We start from the raw sequence: 18695 nt of genomic DNA on the forward strand, positions 1-18695 counted from the left end.
CATGTCATGTCTGCTGAGAATTGGCTCTCAGAAGTAGGTGCTGTGACATATACACCATGTTTCTGAATATGTGCAGTGATTCCTCACCCCCAAACTCCCCAGAACTTTAAAATAAAGTTGTTATAGAATAAACGTAGCGTTCAGCCTTCAGGCTGATTCATACTTTCCACGAAGGTCCACGAGGGTCCACGGAGGGTCCACGAAGGTCCAAATGATGCTTGTATGAAATGACAAACCCACGCGTCGCGGCGCAAACGGCCTGTGACAAGAAGACAAGAAGTTACTCTGAATCCGCTGAAGTTACGCCACATTGTCAGTCGGTTGAGTGTCCAGATTGAAAACAACGTCACACAATCTGCTTCATCATTTTGCATCAGCAGCTCCAGATCAGACACAGTACACTATGTTTTCTCCTGCGGGAGGAAAGAAGAGCCCCTGCTGGGTCAGGATAGGGGTCGGGCTGCCCGTGTCTCTTTTCACTGCAGCTGGCTGAGTATTTTACGGCTAAGAAGTGAGCAGGAATGTTCACGTCTTGGTTTTCTGTGGGACATAATGTTTTATTGCTCTACCACTTCTGTCTCTCCATGTTTGGCAGCTATGCAGTGTGGCAATAAGTAGGGAGGAGTGGTCGAGAGAGCTGGAGAAGAGGAGGGAAAGTTACTCAGGAAACCAAACGGCAGCGAGCCAGAGAGGAAGAGAAGCAGGAGACACCACAGCTTTAACAACAAAGACCGGTGCATCAGCAAGGATTTGACCGTAATGTTGGCAGTAATGGATTTGTCTCAAGATAATGACTTCGTATCTGATAATTATTCTGAGATATTAACTCATTATTTTTCATCACATTTATTTTCTTTAACTGGCAGAAATGATCTGAAATTATTATTGTTTAATGAATAAAATAAACGAGTATTTAAAAGCTGCTTATGCTCTGCATGTAGAAGACTAAATCAGCTTCTGTTCAGTATCACGATCTCGTGACGTGGTGCGTTGCAGTGTGGGCACAGACATGGCGCTCATTGTCAGCGCTGTGTGGGCTGTTGGAGTTCTTCTAAGTGTATTTTCAGCCATATCAGATGAACTGTTAAACTAAAACTGATACGTCTGGATAATCCCCTTCAATTAAAAGGTATCCGTCATCTATCGCAACCATGTGCATTGGATTAGATCATATTCCATTCAAATAACAAAGAACAAATGGAGCCAAAGCTTCAAGAATGAGCCTCCGAGACAGTAAGTTTGTGCGCCACTCTTTTCAGTTTACATAAACACTAGAAGCTGCCTGTTGCTCTGGAAGGATCCTGTTGAAGTGGTCTAGTGGTTGGACTTCCTAATATAATGCAATATATGACGCCGGAGCTCAAGACCACGGCTGAACGACTTAACCCTGAGATGCTCCGAAGAGACTGTCCCTGCAGTTAGTTCAGTGAGTCCGAGCGTCTGCTAGATGACATGTGTTAACACCTCTGATACTGGAGCTGTTGGAATAACAATTCTGACAACCAAACCCAGAACAAGCAGACATTTAGATGCCGTTAACAGTTTTAATTAAAAGTTTAAAGCTGGCAACATGCACGCGTGATGACGTCGACGCTGCAGGTCAAGTAAACATGAATCATAAACACATCTTGATGCAGGAAGAGTTTAAATCAAATGGAGCTGAAACATCAGTGAAAAACAAAGCTGCACTGAATATTAAAGAACATCTTTCCTGCATAAGGACACATTTTACTACCTTTCGTGGAAGACTTTATGCTTCTCCGACGATAACCCAACGCCTGCAGGTTTATTGTTTGGCTTTTATCCAAACCTTCTTCACACCTTCTTCACCTTTTTGATTATTATTATTAAGGAAACACTGTTTTCATTGTGAAGGCACTTAGAGATGTGTTTCTCTAAGTAATTATTGTTATGTGGTTAAGAACTAGTTCTCCGGCTTCTATCAGCTTCTATCAGCCTAGTGGTCTAGTGCAGCGGTCCCCAACCTTTATGTCACGGACCGGTTTCATGTAAGACAATATGTTTGCGGACCGGGGGGCGGGGATAAATATGACGGACTAATATGATACGGCCGGCATAAAAACAAATATAAAGTGCATAAAAAGCTGAGCATTAGCTGAATCAGTGGGAGCCTGAGCTGGTGTCTCTGGGGATAAAGTCTTCACCAGAGGTAAAAGGTTTCTTCTCTTAGCGACAGGTGAGTCACTAAGTGTGACGCTCTCCGTGCACTCGTGTGTTGATGTGGTGCCATCAGTCATTCTTTATGTCCTTCTTGTTCATGTTTCTTTCTTTAAAACAACTCCCAGGGCTCGTCTTTTGTCGATAAACACGTATTGAGGTGTTTATCGCTACAGGTGGACTCCTGGTGTCGTCTTTAAATGTCTCCTCGTTGGTCTTTTCCCTTTTCAAAGCTCTTTAAAGACGTTTGTTTTCCCTCATTGTTGCTTGTGGGCTTATTTTTTTAAAGTAAAGTATCACGTGACAGACGAGCGTCTTGACATGTCAAGAGACACAGACGCACAGACAGATGTATCCGCTGATTTTTCATTTTTTCTGTGCGGCCCGGTACCAAATGTACCGGTCCAAGGACCGGTGATTGGGGACCACTGGTCTAGTGGTTTGGCTGACACCAGATGGTTGTGAGTTCAATACCAGGGCTGCACCATTGAGCCCCTGAGCAAGGCACTTAACCCTGAGCGGCTCCAGGAGACTGTCCCTGTAGATAGTTACTGTAAGTCGCTCTGGATAAGAGCGTCTGCTGAATGACCTGGGATGTAATACGGCAGAAAGTAGTTCCTACTTGAAACTGCTCACAAGGATCGTCTTCAGGAACCGGGTCAGGATTTCTGTAAAGAAACGTTACTGTTGCTTTTATAACTACAAGACATCTAGTTCCAATCCCTCCAACAGCTGCACTACAGAAGGAGAAAGAATATTTATTTGGGATTTTTGTCCCTTTTTTAAAGCATTCATGTGAACTAGCCCCCCCCCCCCCTGTTTAGTCTATTAAGCTGTGTGCAGACTGAAACTTTCTTCAGCCCCGTCAGTGCTGCTGAGTAGTGAGTGTTGGAGGATGTTGGCGTCCCAGCGGTCCTGCATGTTGTCAGCAGCAGTGAGTCGTCCTCAGCGCTGATTTACAGTCGATCAGAGACAGCTGAGCCGGGGGGGGGGGGGTCCATTCCTGCTCCGGAGGGTATAACACTCCATAAGAAGCAAAGCCCCTCTGCCTTTAGTCAACTAACGCTTGTAAATATTCAATACATTGAGTGTATTTAAAGAAGAGTAAAAGAGTAACTCTTGACTTCCTCCTGCTGTGGACTCTGCAGCTGTAACCTTCAGTTACTGTCGTATGCACAACAACCAGTGTAGCTTTAAATCCTCCCACAATGCAACAGACCGTGTACTTAAATGTAGGTGGCAGCGGTGAATAACATCAGCTGCAACGTAGGAACAAAAAGACATAGCAGCAGATATTCTGCAGGAGTGGAGGAGGAGGGGGGGAAAAGATGAATAAGAAATAACATAGAGAGAGAGAGAGAGTGACCACCACACCCCCCCACCCCCCCTGTGAATGGCATGTCTGCTATTTGTGGAAGAGGGACATACATGTGGACGTGCTGTTGTCAACATGTCAATCAACCCTGAAGACATGATTTAGCTGCTTGGATTGTAATTGTTTATAAGATAAAGCTGATATTCTTATTTGTATTATTGTCAGACTATAAACAACAGAGTATGTATTTTAAATCACTTTTACGTATTTGATGTCGTCTTTTTTAAATTAATTTATTTTTAATTAAAATTAATCAGAGGAATAAATGAACATTAAATCAACTATATATATAAAGCAAAGAAAATCCAATAAAAATACTTTTAGAATTGTATTCCATCCATCCATCCATCGTCTACCTCTTATACGGCATCGGGTCGCGGGGGCAGCAGCTCCAGTAAGGAACCCCAATCTTCCCTTCTCCGGGCCACATCCTCCAGCTCCGACTGGGGGATCCCGAGGTGTTCCTAGTGAGGAGATATAATCTCTCCACCGAGTCCTGGGTCTTCCCCGGGGTCTCCTCCCAGCTGGACGTGCCTGGAACACCTCCCTAGGGAGGCGCCCAGGTGGCTCCTCACTAGATGAACCACCTCAACTGGCTCCTTTCAACGTAAAGGAGCAGCGGCTCTACTCCGAGTCTCTCCTGATGGCTGAGCTTCTCACTCTATCTCTCCGCTTGTACCCGTGATCTCGTTCTTTGGGTCATGACCCAGCCTTCATGACCATAGGTGAGGGTAGGAACGAAGATCGACCGGTATATTGAGAGCTTTGCCTTCTGGCTCAGCTCTCTTTTCGTCACAACGGTGCGGTAATGTGCCCCCGCTGCTCCGATTCTCTGGCCAATCTCTCGCTCCATCGTCCCCTCACTCGCGAACAAGACCCCGAGGTACTTGAACTCCTTCACTTGGGGTCAGGGCTCCATAATTTCCCAGGTGCTCTAGGTGACTATGGAGCCCCCTGCAGGGCTCCAAGAAGGCCGAATACTCCAAACTGCTGTTTGGGGTATTCGGCACAAATAAGTCGTTTTGAACCATTCTTAGTCCGGCCCCTCCCCTCGTTCTATTAATATTATATAATATAAACCAGGACTATTAAATTGTCAAGGCCCAGTTTTACATTTCCTATGTCTGACCTGTAAAGCTAACAATTTAAATGTACTTAAATAAACGTTTCTATTCGTAGAAGTAGTTTATTGTTTTAATAATTGACATATTTCTTTATTCTGTTTGACTTTCTGCTTTAACAACCTTTTAACTAAATACTATTTCTGTGCTTAAAACAGACATAACTGATAAATGGGCTTATTAGCCTACTAATAAAATAATAATCAAACTATGTAAATATCCATAACCGTCGGTTATTTAAATAAGAGTCTGTAACAGTGTTGATTAAATAAATAAAAAACTAAACTCTCGTAATGGAAGAGATGTATTTATTTTATTTAAAAAAATGTTGAATACTTATTTTTGAATATTTCTAAATGATTAAACGGGCGACTAATTAAATATGTATGCTGTAAACATTATGTTCTTCTCCCTTTTGTATTTTACTTTGGGATTTTACAGCAGACATCAGATATGGCAGTCTCCCCGCAGGGCCCATTATAGTTTCATGTTGGGGGGCGGTCGTAACTCTAACCAGGGGAGGGGTAGCGATGGAGACACCAACAGGTTTGAAGGTTGGAGGGATGCAGCTCTATGTTTAGCTGTGGAAACTAAGATCAGGGGTTAAAGGAAATCTTTGTCCCTGCAGACAAAGGGCAGGAGGGCGGAGGAGGGCGGAGGAGGGCGGAGGAGGGTTCTTCACTGCAGCAACAGATCTCGTGAGTTATGAGTCGCACGTTTAGATATCCAAATAATTATAATTCTTTGTCTTGTTAGCTAACGTTGGCAATCAAGGTCGGTCCTTGAAGTCTGAAAGTCCAATTTATGTAGAACTTTGATAATTATTGGATATTTCTGTGACATTTTGGAGGATGAATCCCCACTTTCTCAAAGTAATCATAAACTTTCATTCTGTTATTATTTTCAGAAAGTGGAAATGACTTTAATTAAGTGTCAACATGTCCACTAACATACAGAAGATACTGAACAGTACACTCAACATGCTAAGGGAAATTGTGTCTTTATAAAATGTTCTAAAAATGAGAAACTTAATACTTGATGCTAAGTCTTTATGTTAAGATTCTTATTTATTATAATGACTCATTTCTCAACTTATTTGTTTTCTTTCACTAGCGGAAGCTAGCAACTACTGGTTGTAAAGATCAAAGCAATAGAGACGTTGTCGGTCCATGTTTTGTTCTCACTCGAGCCTCGTCGGACTGAGATTCTTCTTCTTATGTGTTTAGTAATCTGTAATCCTCCAGAGGCTGGAGCAGAGGCCACACATTGTGGGCGCACAGCCCAGTGTGTCCAGCAGCACGATGGGCAAGAAGGACAGCAAACATGGGTCTTGGAGAGGTGACCGTACTGTCCATATCATGTCCAGTGTAGGCTGAATGTGTTGAATCTGAATTATGGCCCCACACTTGTGATGTCACTTCTAACCAAAATGTTTAAAGTTATAGTTTCAAATGTACTCGCGCTGCAGGAAATCAACTCTCTGTTTTTTCTTCTGCTGGTAGACGATGACGACCCCAAATCAGACGCTGACAGAAAGACGGGAAGCTTCAAGCAGCGCTCGCTCTGCAGCTCCACAGAAGACTCGGTACGATTCTTCTGTTTGTCCTCATCCTTCTCTCACCCAGATCATTGATAAATAAGTGTGTTCAGACTTCACCAGATAAACAACTAGAGTAGCCAAAAAGATGAGTTTTTATTTTATTTTGTTGAACGTTTGAGTTTGTGAGAGCTTTCTATACAGAGTGGTGCTGGGATGACGTATTCTCATAGGCCGACCCTGAAGTTAGCATTGCATCGGTTCCCTCAACAAAAAAATGTCTTTCTCTTCCACTGTCTTGTCCATATGTCACCGACACAACCACCAACACCATCCTCCATGTGCGGCATCGCCTCTAAACTCAGCCTGACGACAACTCCAGTCTCCAGCTGGAATCTGCTTTACTTGGTGAGACCGCGAATGATGACGAAGTGAAGACGAGTCACGAGGGAAAGAGCCGTGAAGAAGATGAAGAGGGTCACCTAGACTATCATATCGGTCTCGTGATGAAAGCAAGATGTACACCAGACTTTGTCTTTAGTGTTTGGTCTCCTTGATATTTGCCTTTTTAAATGGTAACTTCTGTATTTTTCAACCTGGACGCTATTTCTCATGTCTTTGAGTCTAAATGACTAATGGAAACATTATTTCTGTAATTGGTCCAGCATTGAGAGAGAGCGCTGCAGTCGGCTAAACAGGCCACAGTATAAACCCATTGGGCAATTCTGCACCATCAATGTACGTCCACTAAAAGTGCTTGTTTTTGCCACCGACAGGCTCAGCTTGTCATTATAAGTGTCACGGTGCGCAATTACCCAATTGGATTACATTGCTTCCTGTTTCTGCAGCGCTCTCTCTCAATACTGGACCAATTAAATTGTTGTCCCCATTATTCACAAACATAAACAAATAGGGTCCAGCTAGAAATACCAGTTACCCTTCAAGACATTTCTGCTTTCACTGATAAATGTCTTTCTGTCCTTCCCAGATGAGGTGGTATTTACACTGGGAGCAGGATCCTTTGCAAAAGTGGTGGAGTGTATTGATAGAGACAAGTAAGCACGCATGCTGAGTGAACCTTGACCTTCTAACTGTTGGGTGGCTGTACTGCTTGTGATTCTCCGATCCAAATCTGTATCGACTTAGTGCCCTGCCTCCCCTATCTCGTTTGTTCCGGATTTTTCAGTTTGATAGTTAATTTCTAGTGTGAATTTTCTTTTTTCTGGATGGTCCAGACTTTCAGTCTATTTAAGTTCTGGCAGGTTATCATCACATACGGAAAAAAGAATAACACATCAAAACAAAATGGAGCACATGGGGAGAAGAGGAAGAGAAGTAGGACGACTTTATAAAAGTGCTGCGTCTAACTATGAAGTATTTTGGCCTGTAAATTTGAACAGTAAGTACAAATTTTGAGCAGAGCGTCTCTGGTCTAAACCAGAAAAAGTTATTTTTTTGGATTTTAGATTTTTGGCTCCCTACGATTTTGCTATAACTGGCCCTATAGCAAAACAGTGCATTATATTGCCAACAATGGCATATAACCCAAAACGCTTTGTGCTATTGCAGCCACTGTTGGTGGATATGAGATATGAGTAACATTGACATATTTGGTGTCATTTGGCACTATAACAGCATCATCTAACGAAAAGGAAGTTATGTAAGTATGACATTCCTTCGTATAGCTGAAGACCAACCAATCAACTTTACACTCGGTGGGTGTATTGTTGAAGAAACAACAGAGTCTCGAATATGATGTTGATTGGATGAGCCGTTCTCGAGAATGCTTCTTGATAACGAAAGAAAAGCACATTTCCGAGGCCATAACTGCTCCAAACAGGCACGCCCCCTGACAACACTGCAAGCAGGAAGACCAGGAGCCAAGCAATTGGTCCGTTACAAACGGGCACATGTTACAAACGGGCGTTGCATTAGTTCATTTAAACTGCATTAGAAGGCTGCCAGCCGAAGTGACAACACGCAGTCGACAAACCAATCAATGTCAAGTATCAGGAAACGCAGCTCACATGGTGACGGCGACGGAACGTAGATATGTCGTGTATTTCTTTAGTTCATATGTTTACAATGCAACACAAACACAAACCTTTGTGCAGACCTATGTTAGGACTTTCAGGTGTGAAAAGGTCCTTAGAACCTTTTTGGTGTTCCATCATGACAACATCCTGATTTATGATCCAACTGCCAGAAACCAGAAACAGTTGATCATGTAAACTATCTGTGTGAACCTCTCTGTATGTTCAACAGGGAGGAGCATGTGGCCGTGAAGATTTTGAGGAGCACTGAGTGTTTCCGTGAAGTAGCGAAGTCTGAGATCGCAGTGCTGGAGGAGATCAACAGCCTGGACGATGACAACACATTGTGAGTGTATTTCAAAACTACTTGATTAATCACACCAAGTTAGTTATGAGCTGCTTGTACACAGAGAAACACAACTCGTACAACAACATACAAACAAATAATCACACAAAGGAGCTCAAATGTGTAATTTTAGAAATAATGGTACCTAATGGTAATGGGCATTTAAAAGAACGATTGCAGAGGGGATGAATGATTTGAAATGGTTGGTTTGACAAGCAGACAAAACATAGTTACAGAGAGAATCCACCTGCAAGAACACGAATGCTCCGATGATCCTAGAACAGATCTTAAAAACGTTGTTCATGCTGCTTCTGTCTTTAACTGTGTAGCTGCAGAAGACCCTCGGAGTCAATCCGGGGGGGGGGACTTTATCTTAGAAGTCTTCAAAGACATTGAACTTAATAAGCTGATAAAGCCTTCATTGGTATTAAAAGGTCTTAAATCAATATTTCAAAAGTCTTCAAAATGCTTAAACAAGTAAAATGTTATGAATTGTTATTTTTTATGATATTGCAATTTAAAGTTTTTAAATAATTTACAGAATGCCTTTCGCAGTAACGCCACAGATATTGTGGTTATTCTCACAGCACACTGCGATAATTGATGCTTTTTTATCTTCAGTTTCGGTCGGCTAAAAAGAATCTGTTAATTTAAAATCCCTGTTTAATCCCTCATGTGATGGTCTTTAACTCTGAGCGTGAGGTAATGCTCCGCCTCATGTGGATCCCCGACTCTCTCCTGCCAGTGCCTGTGTGAGGATGCTGGACTGGTTCGATCACGAAGGTCACATCTGCATCGTGTTCGAGCTGCTCGGCCTCAGCACCTTCGAGTTCCTCCGGCAGAACGAGTTCCTGCCGTTCAACGTGGAGCAGATCAGACACATGGCCTTCCAGATCTTCAGAGCCGTCTACTGTGAGTCAACTGTGTGTGTGTGTGTGTGTGTGTTGGTCACTTTCTACCAGCCCTGTGACCTCTGACCTCTGACCTCTGTTGTGCAACTTCCCACAAAGTTCAAAGTTCAAAGTTCAGTTCCCACAGATTCAAATGAACTCATTTCCATTGTTTTCTTCCATTTTTTATAAACTGGTCGGATGCTTTAATTCAAAGTGTTGTCGATAGGCAGAATTTGCATAAGAATCTGAGATTTTTGTACTTCTTTGTTCATAAAACTCACATATTATAATATAAAATAACCCGTGGCTGCGTTGTCTGAATTGCCACTTCCTGCGTAAATCATCAGCTGCACAGTTTCACGTTCATTAGTTTGCAAACAGATAAATTCAGTTCAGCAGAAAGATGTTGATGGTTTCAGCCCCGAGCTCCTCACACTGTCACCACGGGTAACACTTCATGGTGGTGCTTGGTCAACACTTTTCTCTCTGATACAAAGTAGAGCATTAAAGGCTTTGTCCACTGGTTTCTGTGTATTTTCTATGCATAAAAAACACCAGAAATTAGGAAAGAAAGTTGAAAGATCACAAAGAAATGGATCGAAAAGATGTTTCCATCACTGTGAGGTTCGACTGGCGCTCTTTCAATGATGTCTTCTTCTGCAGTGGTTTAATGGCACCTAACTGGAGAGCCAGTTTATCTCGATGCTCCCAAATCATTATATTCCTACAACAGGATGGAAACGTGCATAAAATCACAATAACAGTTTGTGTTCTTGTGTGTTTCACAGTCCTGCATCGCAACAAGCTGACGCACACCGACCTGAAGCCGGAAAACATCCTGTTTGTCTGCTCCGACTACGACCTGCAGCACAACGACAAGACGGTGAACGATTTGTTAAAGCTAATCAAATGCTCATTTCAAGGTTTGCCAAGTAGTGAAGGATGTTTACGTGTGTGTGTGTGTGTGTGTGTGTGTGTGTGTGTGTGTGTGTGTGTGTGTGTGTGTGTGTGTGTTAGAAGTGTGACGAGAGGACACTGAAGAGTCTGGATGTGAAGGTGGTGGATTTTGGTACGGCCACATTTGACCACGAACACCATGAATCCCTGGTGTCAACACGCCACTATCGAGCTCCAGAGGTCATACTGGGTACACACACACACACACACACACACACACACACACACACACACACACACACACACATAATTACTAAATTGGACCAGTTAAGCTGCATGTGTAATGATTCATGTTCATGTTTTAATCGTGTGTTTGTGCACAGATCTGGGCTGGAACCAGTCGTGTGACGTTTGGAGTCTGGGCTGTGTTCTCATGGAGTTTTACCTGGGATGCACAATCTTCCCGGTACACACACACACACACACACACACACACACACACACACACACACACACACACACACACACACACACACACACACACAGAAACAACATACCTGTCTCTACCCTGCCTGTCTGTTGTTTCAGACTCATGACAGTAAAGAACATCTGGCCATGATGGAGAAAATCCTGGGACCGATTCCCCCCCACCTGCTGAAACAGACAAGGTAACACACACACACACACACACACACACACACACACACACACACACACACACACACACACACACACTCTCACACACACACATGTAGTCTCTTGATTACTTTCCGTTTCTTTTGAATTTCCTCAAAACCAAATATGTAAATAAAGACGAGCAGATAAAAGGATTGAATGATGTGAAGCAGGAAAGGTGAGAATGCCTTCACCGTCCGAGGACTCGGATTATTTACTTTAGTGTTTCTGGATATTTACAGCAGCAGTACTCGTATAAAATAATGAAATGAACCTGGTTTGTCCTGTTTGATGTTTGCTGGTTTCACTTATTTCCTACAAACCGTCTTCTCAGGATTGGACAAAAGAATAATGTTGATGAACTCGAAACTTTGCGATAACTTCTTTTTGCTTTACATGCAAAATACTGACGAAACGTGCATCCAGTGAACAATCACTAATGCTCGTGGTGCAATGTGTGCACGGCAATATATCGTTCAGTAACTTTTAGTATGTGTGTGTGTGTGTGTGTGTGTGTGTGTGTGTGTGTGTGTGTGTGTGTGTGTGTGCAGAAAGCAGCATTACGTGCACGACGAGCGTCTGAACTGGGACGAGCGCAGCTCCTCTCACGATTACGTCAGGAAACACCTTAAACCTCTGAAGGTACACGACCCATCAGATCAGCCAATCAGCTGCAGCCGTGAGCAGGAAGTAACTCAAATAAACTGTCTTTCAGAAGTACATGAACAGGAAGAGCGAGGAGGAGGTGCAGCTGTTGGACCTGCTCGGCTGTATGCTGGAGTACGACGTGTACCGTCGGATCACGCTGGAGGAGGCGCTGTGGCACCCGTTCTTCAGCCCGCTGAGGACTCAGAAGCAGCGGAGCTAACACACACACACACACACACACACACACACACACACATTAAATATATTCCTCAGGCTGTAGTTTAAGTGTTTGGGTTTGTAGTTCTGATGTGAAGTTTGATTTACAGTCAGAACATTTCCAGAGAGCGTTCCTGTTGAACTTGAAATCAATTTTAAAACATTACAAAACGTCAGGAGTGTCTTCCTTCGTGGACTCTTCCTCTTTTTTGTTTCAGTTTGTTAATAAATGTTTTGCATTCTGGTTCAGTCTTAATTCTGTTTTATACGATGAAGTTCTGCGACACCATCTCTGTGTCTCTTCGTGGTCGTTTGTTTTCTCACGCAGTCTCTTTGTGGTCAATCCGAGTTCCTTTTCAGAGTCGTGTCTCCTTGTGCTTGTTTTTCTTGGGTCTTTGTGGTTTTGAGTCTCTTCTTGGTTTGCACGCGGACTTATTCACGGCCTTATTCTGACTTAGGAGTCTTCATGCAATACTCCAAAGTGGTTAGACACCGTGACATGTTCATTACTGCCCGTGCTTTTATGTGTACAGAGACCATGATCCTGCAGGGCACTGTGGAAAGCTGAAGGTAAATTAGCTGCATGTCGAGTTCAGCTGATTACGCTTTATGTAGACACTGCAGTCTGTCCGTCTAAAGTAAATAGAAATCCCTGACATAGGCTTTGTTGATACAGGCTGCTGACACATAAAGTGGACGATATTTATCAAGATTCGAGCAGCCGAGGAAGTTTCCATGACTGAATAGTTTGAAATATTACATGTGCGATAGCAAAGCTCGTTTCTATCTGAGAACCATCAAAGCTTTTAAATCACATGGACGTAAGAAAGCCGCATAAAACAATTCATTTATGACGTCATGGGTTCCACTGTGTCCTGTGGCCTTTGCTGTTATCTTTGATCTGCTTCAATATACCTGCCACAGGACAGATAACAAAAATGTGACTTGTATTGGTATAAATGTGATTTATAGAGAAAAGATGGAACTTAAGTGCTGCAAGATTCTTTGTCCTGGTGATAAACGTGGACACTTTATGAATGTTTTTTTGTATAATGCATTATAATGTGATTGAAACTTAATACTACTGACAATGTCCTGGAAGAAATATTAACTGTAGTTTTCATCTGTTTTATAACATTACATCTTCTTGTGGGGTTCCCCTCGGCTGCAGCTTCCTCTGCTGGTGTCTGTGGGATGTTCAAAAGACTCTCATGCACATGAACCGTTATGGATTCATCAGGAACGCACGTCAAAGTCTGTGAAACTGTCCTCTACTGCCCCTGACCTCTGACCCCTCTGGTTTCACTGGGAACTATGGAAGAAATCTTCCAATGATACTGAATCACGAGGAAGAAGTTCAAGTAGTGCAACTTAAATAATCTTAAAGTAAACCTTTTCAGTACAATGTCACAGGAAAATTAAAAAGCATCTAAGAGCAGAATGTAAACCAGTCAGAAGGGCTTTTATGGGACCAATAGTATTGATTTAATAATCCACTCGTTATAATTACTCTAAAACAAATAATCTTCTAAAATGGATTTTATGATATTCATGCATTTTAATTAAGTTCCTCAAATGTAAAACTTACGTTGACTTGCGTTGGACGAACAATCAGTTGACAGTGAAAACAAGATATTTTTCTTCTTGTCTTTATTAAGAGTGCTCTCGTAAAATGTCACCTAAGAAGAAGCAGAAGTAAGAAATGATTCCCAGAAATCAACGAGTCAAATCGTGGAAACAAACAAAATGTTTGGAAATGTGTTCTTACATCGCTTCTGTCGTGAAGCGCGACGTGTGCGCCTCTTTTTGGTCAATGAAAATAAAGAGATTTTGGTGAAGTCTTTATTTTTTGTAACTACACTTCAGTGTTTTATCGTCACCAATAGTTTACATGTTGATAATGCACAGTTCGTGTTTTTACGGTGCCGTCAACATAGCAAAAAAGTTGACAAATATATTTGGTCGTGGTCTTCGTTAACGGAAATGAACACAGACTCTGTTGCCATTGTTTCTCTGGTTCCTTTCACAAGCTGGTCGTCACAGTGTGAGCCTTGTCGTTGCAGATAGGGTTGAGGGTATCTTCAGCAGAGGCAGCTGCTTGAGTCAGCGCAGGAGGGTCACATCTTTCTGTGCCGCCTGCAGGTCCAGCAGCCGACGGCCTGCCTGTAAAGCAGGAACACATGGCGGCCAACTGCAGCCGCACCTCCCTTTGCCAGAAGGCGTAAACCAGCGGGTTGATCAGAGAGTTGGACAGTCCCAACAGCCACAGATAATTCTCCAACACGGCGGTGAGTTGGCAGCTTTCACACAGAAGGTGCACAATGCACGCTACAAAGAAAGGGCACCAGAGGACCAAGAAGCAGCCCACGAGCACCCCCACCGTCCTCAGGGCCTTGACGTGGCTCCAGTAACGGCTCCTCAGCTGCTGGTGCTCGTAATGTTGGTGGTCAGCCGTCCTGGAACCAGCTTGCCTCACTTGGCAGATCTGCTTCTGGTGGCTGCAGGCGATCTTCAGGATGTCCAGGTAGATGTAAACGAATATAGAGAGCACAGGGAAGAAGCCCGTGCTGAACAACACGATCATGCCCACCTGGTGAATAACGGAGAAAAAGGCACAGAAGCCGCCGTATCCCTCCGCCTGCAGCTGCCGCACCATAACTGAGGAACAGAGGATTTACATGGGTTATCATTTCACTCTACGGTTTACTTATGCAGCGAAACTACTTGCTTAGGATCAAGATAAAATTGTTAGTTAAGTGTTAAGTGTAAGGAATTGGGTAAAATAAGGATGCGTTCACAACAGCCTGGTTGAGACGAGCGTTTACCCCGTGGGGACACTTCGTTTGGGTTGGTGTGAACACTAAATCCAAACTGTTGCGGACCTAACAACTGTTCGCACCAGAGTGAACTGGAGGGGGTTTGTTTATGGTGTGAACACTATTTGAACCAATCACAGGAAGTGTTTTCTTTTCCTGCTTTGGTGATTGGTGAACTAGAAGCCTATTTGCACATTTGCTACCAAAATGTCGAGTGGTAGGGGACAAACCTGAACTCACGACCAAGTTAAACACTGAATTATTTAATTATTTAATACCGACTTACAAGATGTTCGTTTGTCATTTGATCGTGCTTCAGGTTGGGTTTGCTGTCTTCTTACCGACCAACAGTATGACAATGGTGTGGCGATGGCCTAGTGATCTAGTGGTACGGCATCCAAACACAACACCAGATGGTTGTGAGTTCAATACCATTGTGCCCCTGAGCACCTTAACCCTGAGCTGCTCCAGGGAGACTGTCCCTGTAGTTAGTTCACTGTAAGTTGCTCTGGATAAGAGCGTCTGCTGAATGACCTGTAGTGTAATGTGACCAATAACCAAACTACATTTCCATTATTGGGATAGTTTGAGAGTTGCCTTTGTGAATGCAAAAACCTGAGCAGTTGGAAAATTCAAACAATGGATCATCCCCGCCTTCGTTCGAATTAGGAACCTTTAGGTGTGAACCTGCCCTGAAGTCAACATTGACCTTTGGTTTCACAAGTGGGTAAAGGTTTGACCCACCCACCCTACTTGGACTTTAAGGCGCTCTTTATACTACGTCAGTTGCTCTGACTGTCTAATATTGACACGTAGGGGTTTACATGAGTTAGTTGAAAGCCTGGTGCGTCTCATATAGTTGCAAAAAAGGTGCGTTGGAATCTGCGAGTTGAGAGAGAGCGAGTTGGTCTAATAAACCTTCAAATTCATGGATGTATTACTCAAACTTGACTTCCCAGATCTTTTTTCAGTACCTTCTGCAGCGTGTCATACAACAACAACCCAGCCATTTGCATTTTTTTAAACTAATGCAGTGTTGTAGCTAATGCAAGTTTAAAGGGCAGCGCACCTTTTGGGCCTCAACAGACACCTGTACCTTAACTGTACGGATAAACGTGCAAAGTGTTGAACACACACACACACACATCATCATTTCTATCACTGGTAACATAATGGCACAGACAGGCGTCCCATTGTGGCTCGTTGTGTGGATTTTGATCTGCGTCTATTTGAACTTTGTTACGGCTTAGTGCAGGCACTAAACGTATTCGCAGTTTTTCTACAGAACCGCTGATTCAAATAACTTCATGCGCGGCACTGCACTCCCTTGGGTCCTCGTTAAAACACACACCAAGCGTGGAGCAGATCAGTCCAAGGGTTGGCTAGATAATTGAAACTCAGATACACACACCCACACACACAGACGTCCTTATTTTACTATAAGCTTGTTTTACTTCCGATATTAATTAAACAGTTGTACGATTTTAAGTCTCACCTGGCAAGAATCCCACAGTGAGGGAGCTGATCCAGAGAGCCAGCAGGGACCCGAGTGCTGTCCCCTTCCCCGACAGCTGTGAGTACCGCAGGGGCATCTTGATGGCTGCGTAGCGGTCAAGGGAGATAAGGAACATGGACATGATGGACGCTGTGCAGGGCGACATCACGAAGGCCATCCGCATCAAACACTGGATCTTACCCTGAGCAGCAAGCGTGCCATTTGTGGGAGGGCCGGCAGTGACGAGGCCGTGGGCGATATTGTTGCTGTTAAAGTCCTCCGTGGCGAGGCCGGTGATGGCCACACCCACCAGGGCGTCGGCCAGTGCCAGGTTGAAGACGAAGGCCCAGCTCTGGCTTCTCTTCTTGAGGAGCAGCTTGAGGAGAGCGGCTGCCACCAGCAGGTTGGTGGAGATTATGAGGCAAGAGGCGATGCTGAGGATGACGCCCATCACCCGAGGCCTCACGTTGCTTTGGGCCGTCGGATCGTTGGAGTTCATGCTATCAGGCGTCATGCTATCAGGCGTCATGCTATCAGGCGTCATGCTAACGGCGGCCTCAGTGTTCACGTGTGCACTCAAATATGACATGTGGACAGTGTTCGGGAAGCTACTTTGAAAGCACATCTGTGCAAGCTGCCAATTACTTCACACTGGAAGAACGACAGCAAAGAAGAAATCTAGTTTGAACTAAAGCTACTTAGAACAAGTAGTTAAAGAATATCACATTGTACATGTGATATGAAATTATAACAACATCTGATATAAGATATAAAAGTCACATGGCAGCAAAAAATGCTGAGTTTATTCAAGAAGCGTCAACTTGTTCACAGGTCATACATTAACCAAAAATATAACATACACCACAAGACTTCTCGTGTTGCTTATATTTAAAGAAAAGGATGCGGGGCTGATTACAGTACAGAAGTAATGTAATTAAAGATTTTACCATTATTCCTCTGTTTAATGGCCTAAAATTGTTTGTAGTTTCAGCAGTTATCTACACAAAAAGTGGAAAGAATGTAGTTAAACTACGAGTTTAATTAGTTCCCTACGCCTCGACCCCGCCTGTTACACACAAACACAACGATTGTACGGTGAAATACACAAAGCAGTTCATCTTTTACAGCCCACACAGTTGACACTTGGAGAATAAAAAACACTTGAGATTTGCACAGATTCTCAAACACAGACAAACTTTAAGACCTCCGACATGTTTGATCCCCAAACGATGAACCAGTGATGATGTTTCCACGTTGCCTCGTATCAAAGTTTTAAAAAATGATCCGTTGCTAAAACCTCCATTTGATGGCTCGGGGCGCATCTGTGTGTGTCCTTTAACTCCCTTCAACAAATGCAGAAGGACGGATACACTCACAGCATTATCAGCAGGTCCCCTCCCACACACACACACACACACACACACACACACACACACACACACACTAGATTGACCCTTGTCCCAGGCTCTCTGCCACGCAGGAAATCCTTTATTTTTTATCTTGAGTTTACTGTATTTATTTATCTTTATTTATTTGTTGAACGAATGCTCGGTTAGGGTTGATGCACTATGAGTGGGGGAAAGTACGCTACATTTAGTCAAGTACTTACAAATCTGCAGTATTTGTACTTTACTTGAGTATTTTCTGCTCGTGCCACATTTATCTCTCAGATTTAGTTACTTTACAAATAAAGATCTTTGCACACAAAACAAGAGTTTATGAAATACAATGTTATAAATTAAATATAAAAGCTGTACTTGTTAGTTTTAATGTATTAGTGGTTAAAGAATACGGAGTAATAACGATACGAGCCTTGTGAGGTGATGTGTGTGAAAAACATGCATAGCTGAGTGTTGTATTTTGCATCTTTAAAATTCAAGTAAGACATGCATAAGACCGGGGGGGACTCGTGGTGACTGTTGCACTGTACGTACTGCATTGATCAGTAGTAATGTAAAGAAAACAGTTTGTCTTAAGTAGGACGTTGTTTGCTTAGTTAAACTCTCGCCCCGCTGGCTGATGTCCCGCTGCGGCTCCAGCAGGGACATCTGGCATGAGGGGATCATCTTCCACTAAGATTCACACACAAACAGATCTGGCTAATGAAGCTTTCTCGCTTCACACACTCAAAACATCACCTGGCATCGCACCAGCTCCTCAAACCGGCGAGGAGCAGAGAGGCTGAAGTGAAGGAAAACAGCCGTACCTGAACTTAATCTGGGTAATGATTAGCCTTGATGGGGTGCGTCCCAATTTAGTTTCTTGTGTTTGCGAGAAAATCTTTAATTCTCAATTTAATTCTAAATGTTATTTTGTCCAATACTTTGGTTTATTAAATTCCTGCAGATGAAAGACTTTCCCATCAGCCTAAACTGAGCCTTTGATGCTAGTTAGCAAACGTTAGCATGCTAACACTAAATATGGCGACGCTGGTAAACATTACCAGCCCTGTTCACGGCTGAGCA

The 18695-nt window shown here is 43.3% G+C and overlaps 2 protein-coding genes across 2 annotated transcripts; one reads left to right on the plus strand and one right to left on the minus strand.

Moving 5' to 3' along the window:
- The first annotated feature begins 5975 nt into the window (after nt 1-5975).
- Nucleotides 5976-12043, plus strand: LOC115018555 (dual specificity protein kinase CLK4-like). The gene is made up of 12 exons (XM_029447606.1): nt 5976-6012; nt 6177-6259; nt 6577-6730; nt 7200-7266; nt 8477-8590; nt 9336-9502; nt 10272-10366; nt 10501-10630; nt 10764-10846; nt 10969-11048; nt 11607-11697; nt 11771-12043. The coding sequence occupies exons 1-12, from the start codon at nt 5976-5978 to the stop codon at nt 11921-11923; spliced, it is 1254 nt and encodes a 417-aa protein (XP_029303466.1). The 3' UTR covers nt 11924-12043.
- A 1899-nt stretch (nt 12044-13942) lies between these two features.
- On the minus strand, nt 13943-16741 carry gpr119 (G protein-coupled receptor 119). The gene is made up of 2 exons (XM_029448038.1): nt 16231-16741; nt 13943-14577 (listed from the first exon to the last, which is right to left on the minus strand). The coding sequence occupies exons 1-2, from the start codon at nt 16727-16729 to the stop codon at nt 13943-13945; spliced, it is 1134 nt and encodes a 377-aa protein (XP_029303898.1). The 5' UTR covers nt 16730-16741.
- Between the last annotated feature and the right edge of the window lie 1954 nt (nt 16742-18695).

The sequence above is a fragment of the Cottoperca gobio genome, chromosome 14, assembly GCF_900634415.1.
Source record: "Cottoperca gobio chromosome 14, fCotGob3.1, whole genome shotgun sequence".
NCBI classification, from domain to species: Eukaryota; Metazoa; Chordata; class Actinopteri; order Perciformes; family Bovichtidae; genus Cottoperca; species Cottoperca gobio.

Excerpts from the sequence above, each read along its gene's own strand:
- gpr119 (XM_029448038.1), bottom strand. The coding sequence starts at position 16,729 with ATGAACTCCAACGATCCGACGGCCCAAAGCAACGTGAGGCCTCGGGTG. Across the intron at positions 14,578-16,230 it reads CACTGTGGGATTCTTGCCAG|TTATGGTGCGGCAGCTGCAG; the intron begins GTGAGACTTAAA and ends TCTGTTCCTCAG.
- LOC115018555 (XM_029447606.1), top strand. The coding sequence starts at position 5,976 with ATGGGCAAGAAGGACAGCAAACATGGGTCTTGGAGAG. Across the intron at positions 10,847-10,968 it reads TGGGATGCACAATCTTCCCG|ACTCATGACAGTAAAGAACA; the intron begins GTACACACACAC and ends CTGTTGTTTCAG. Across the intron at positions 11,049-11,606 it reads CACCTGCTGAAACAGACAAG|AAAGCAGCATTACGTGCACG; the intron begins GTAACACACACA and ends GTGTGTGTGCAG.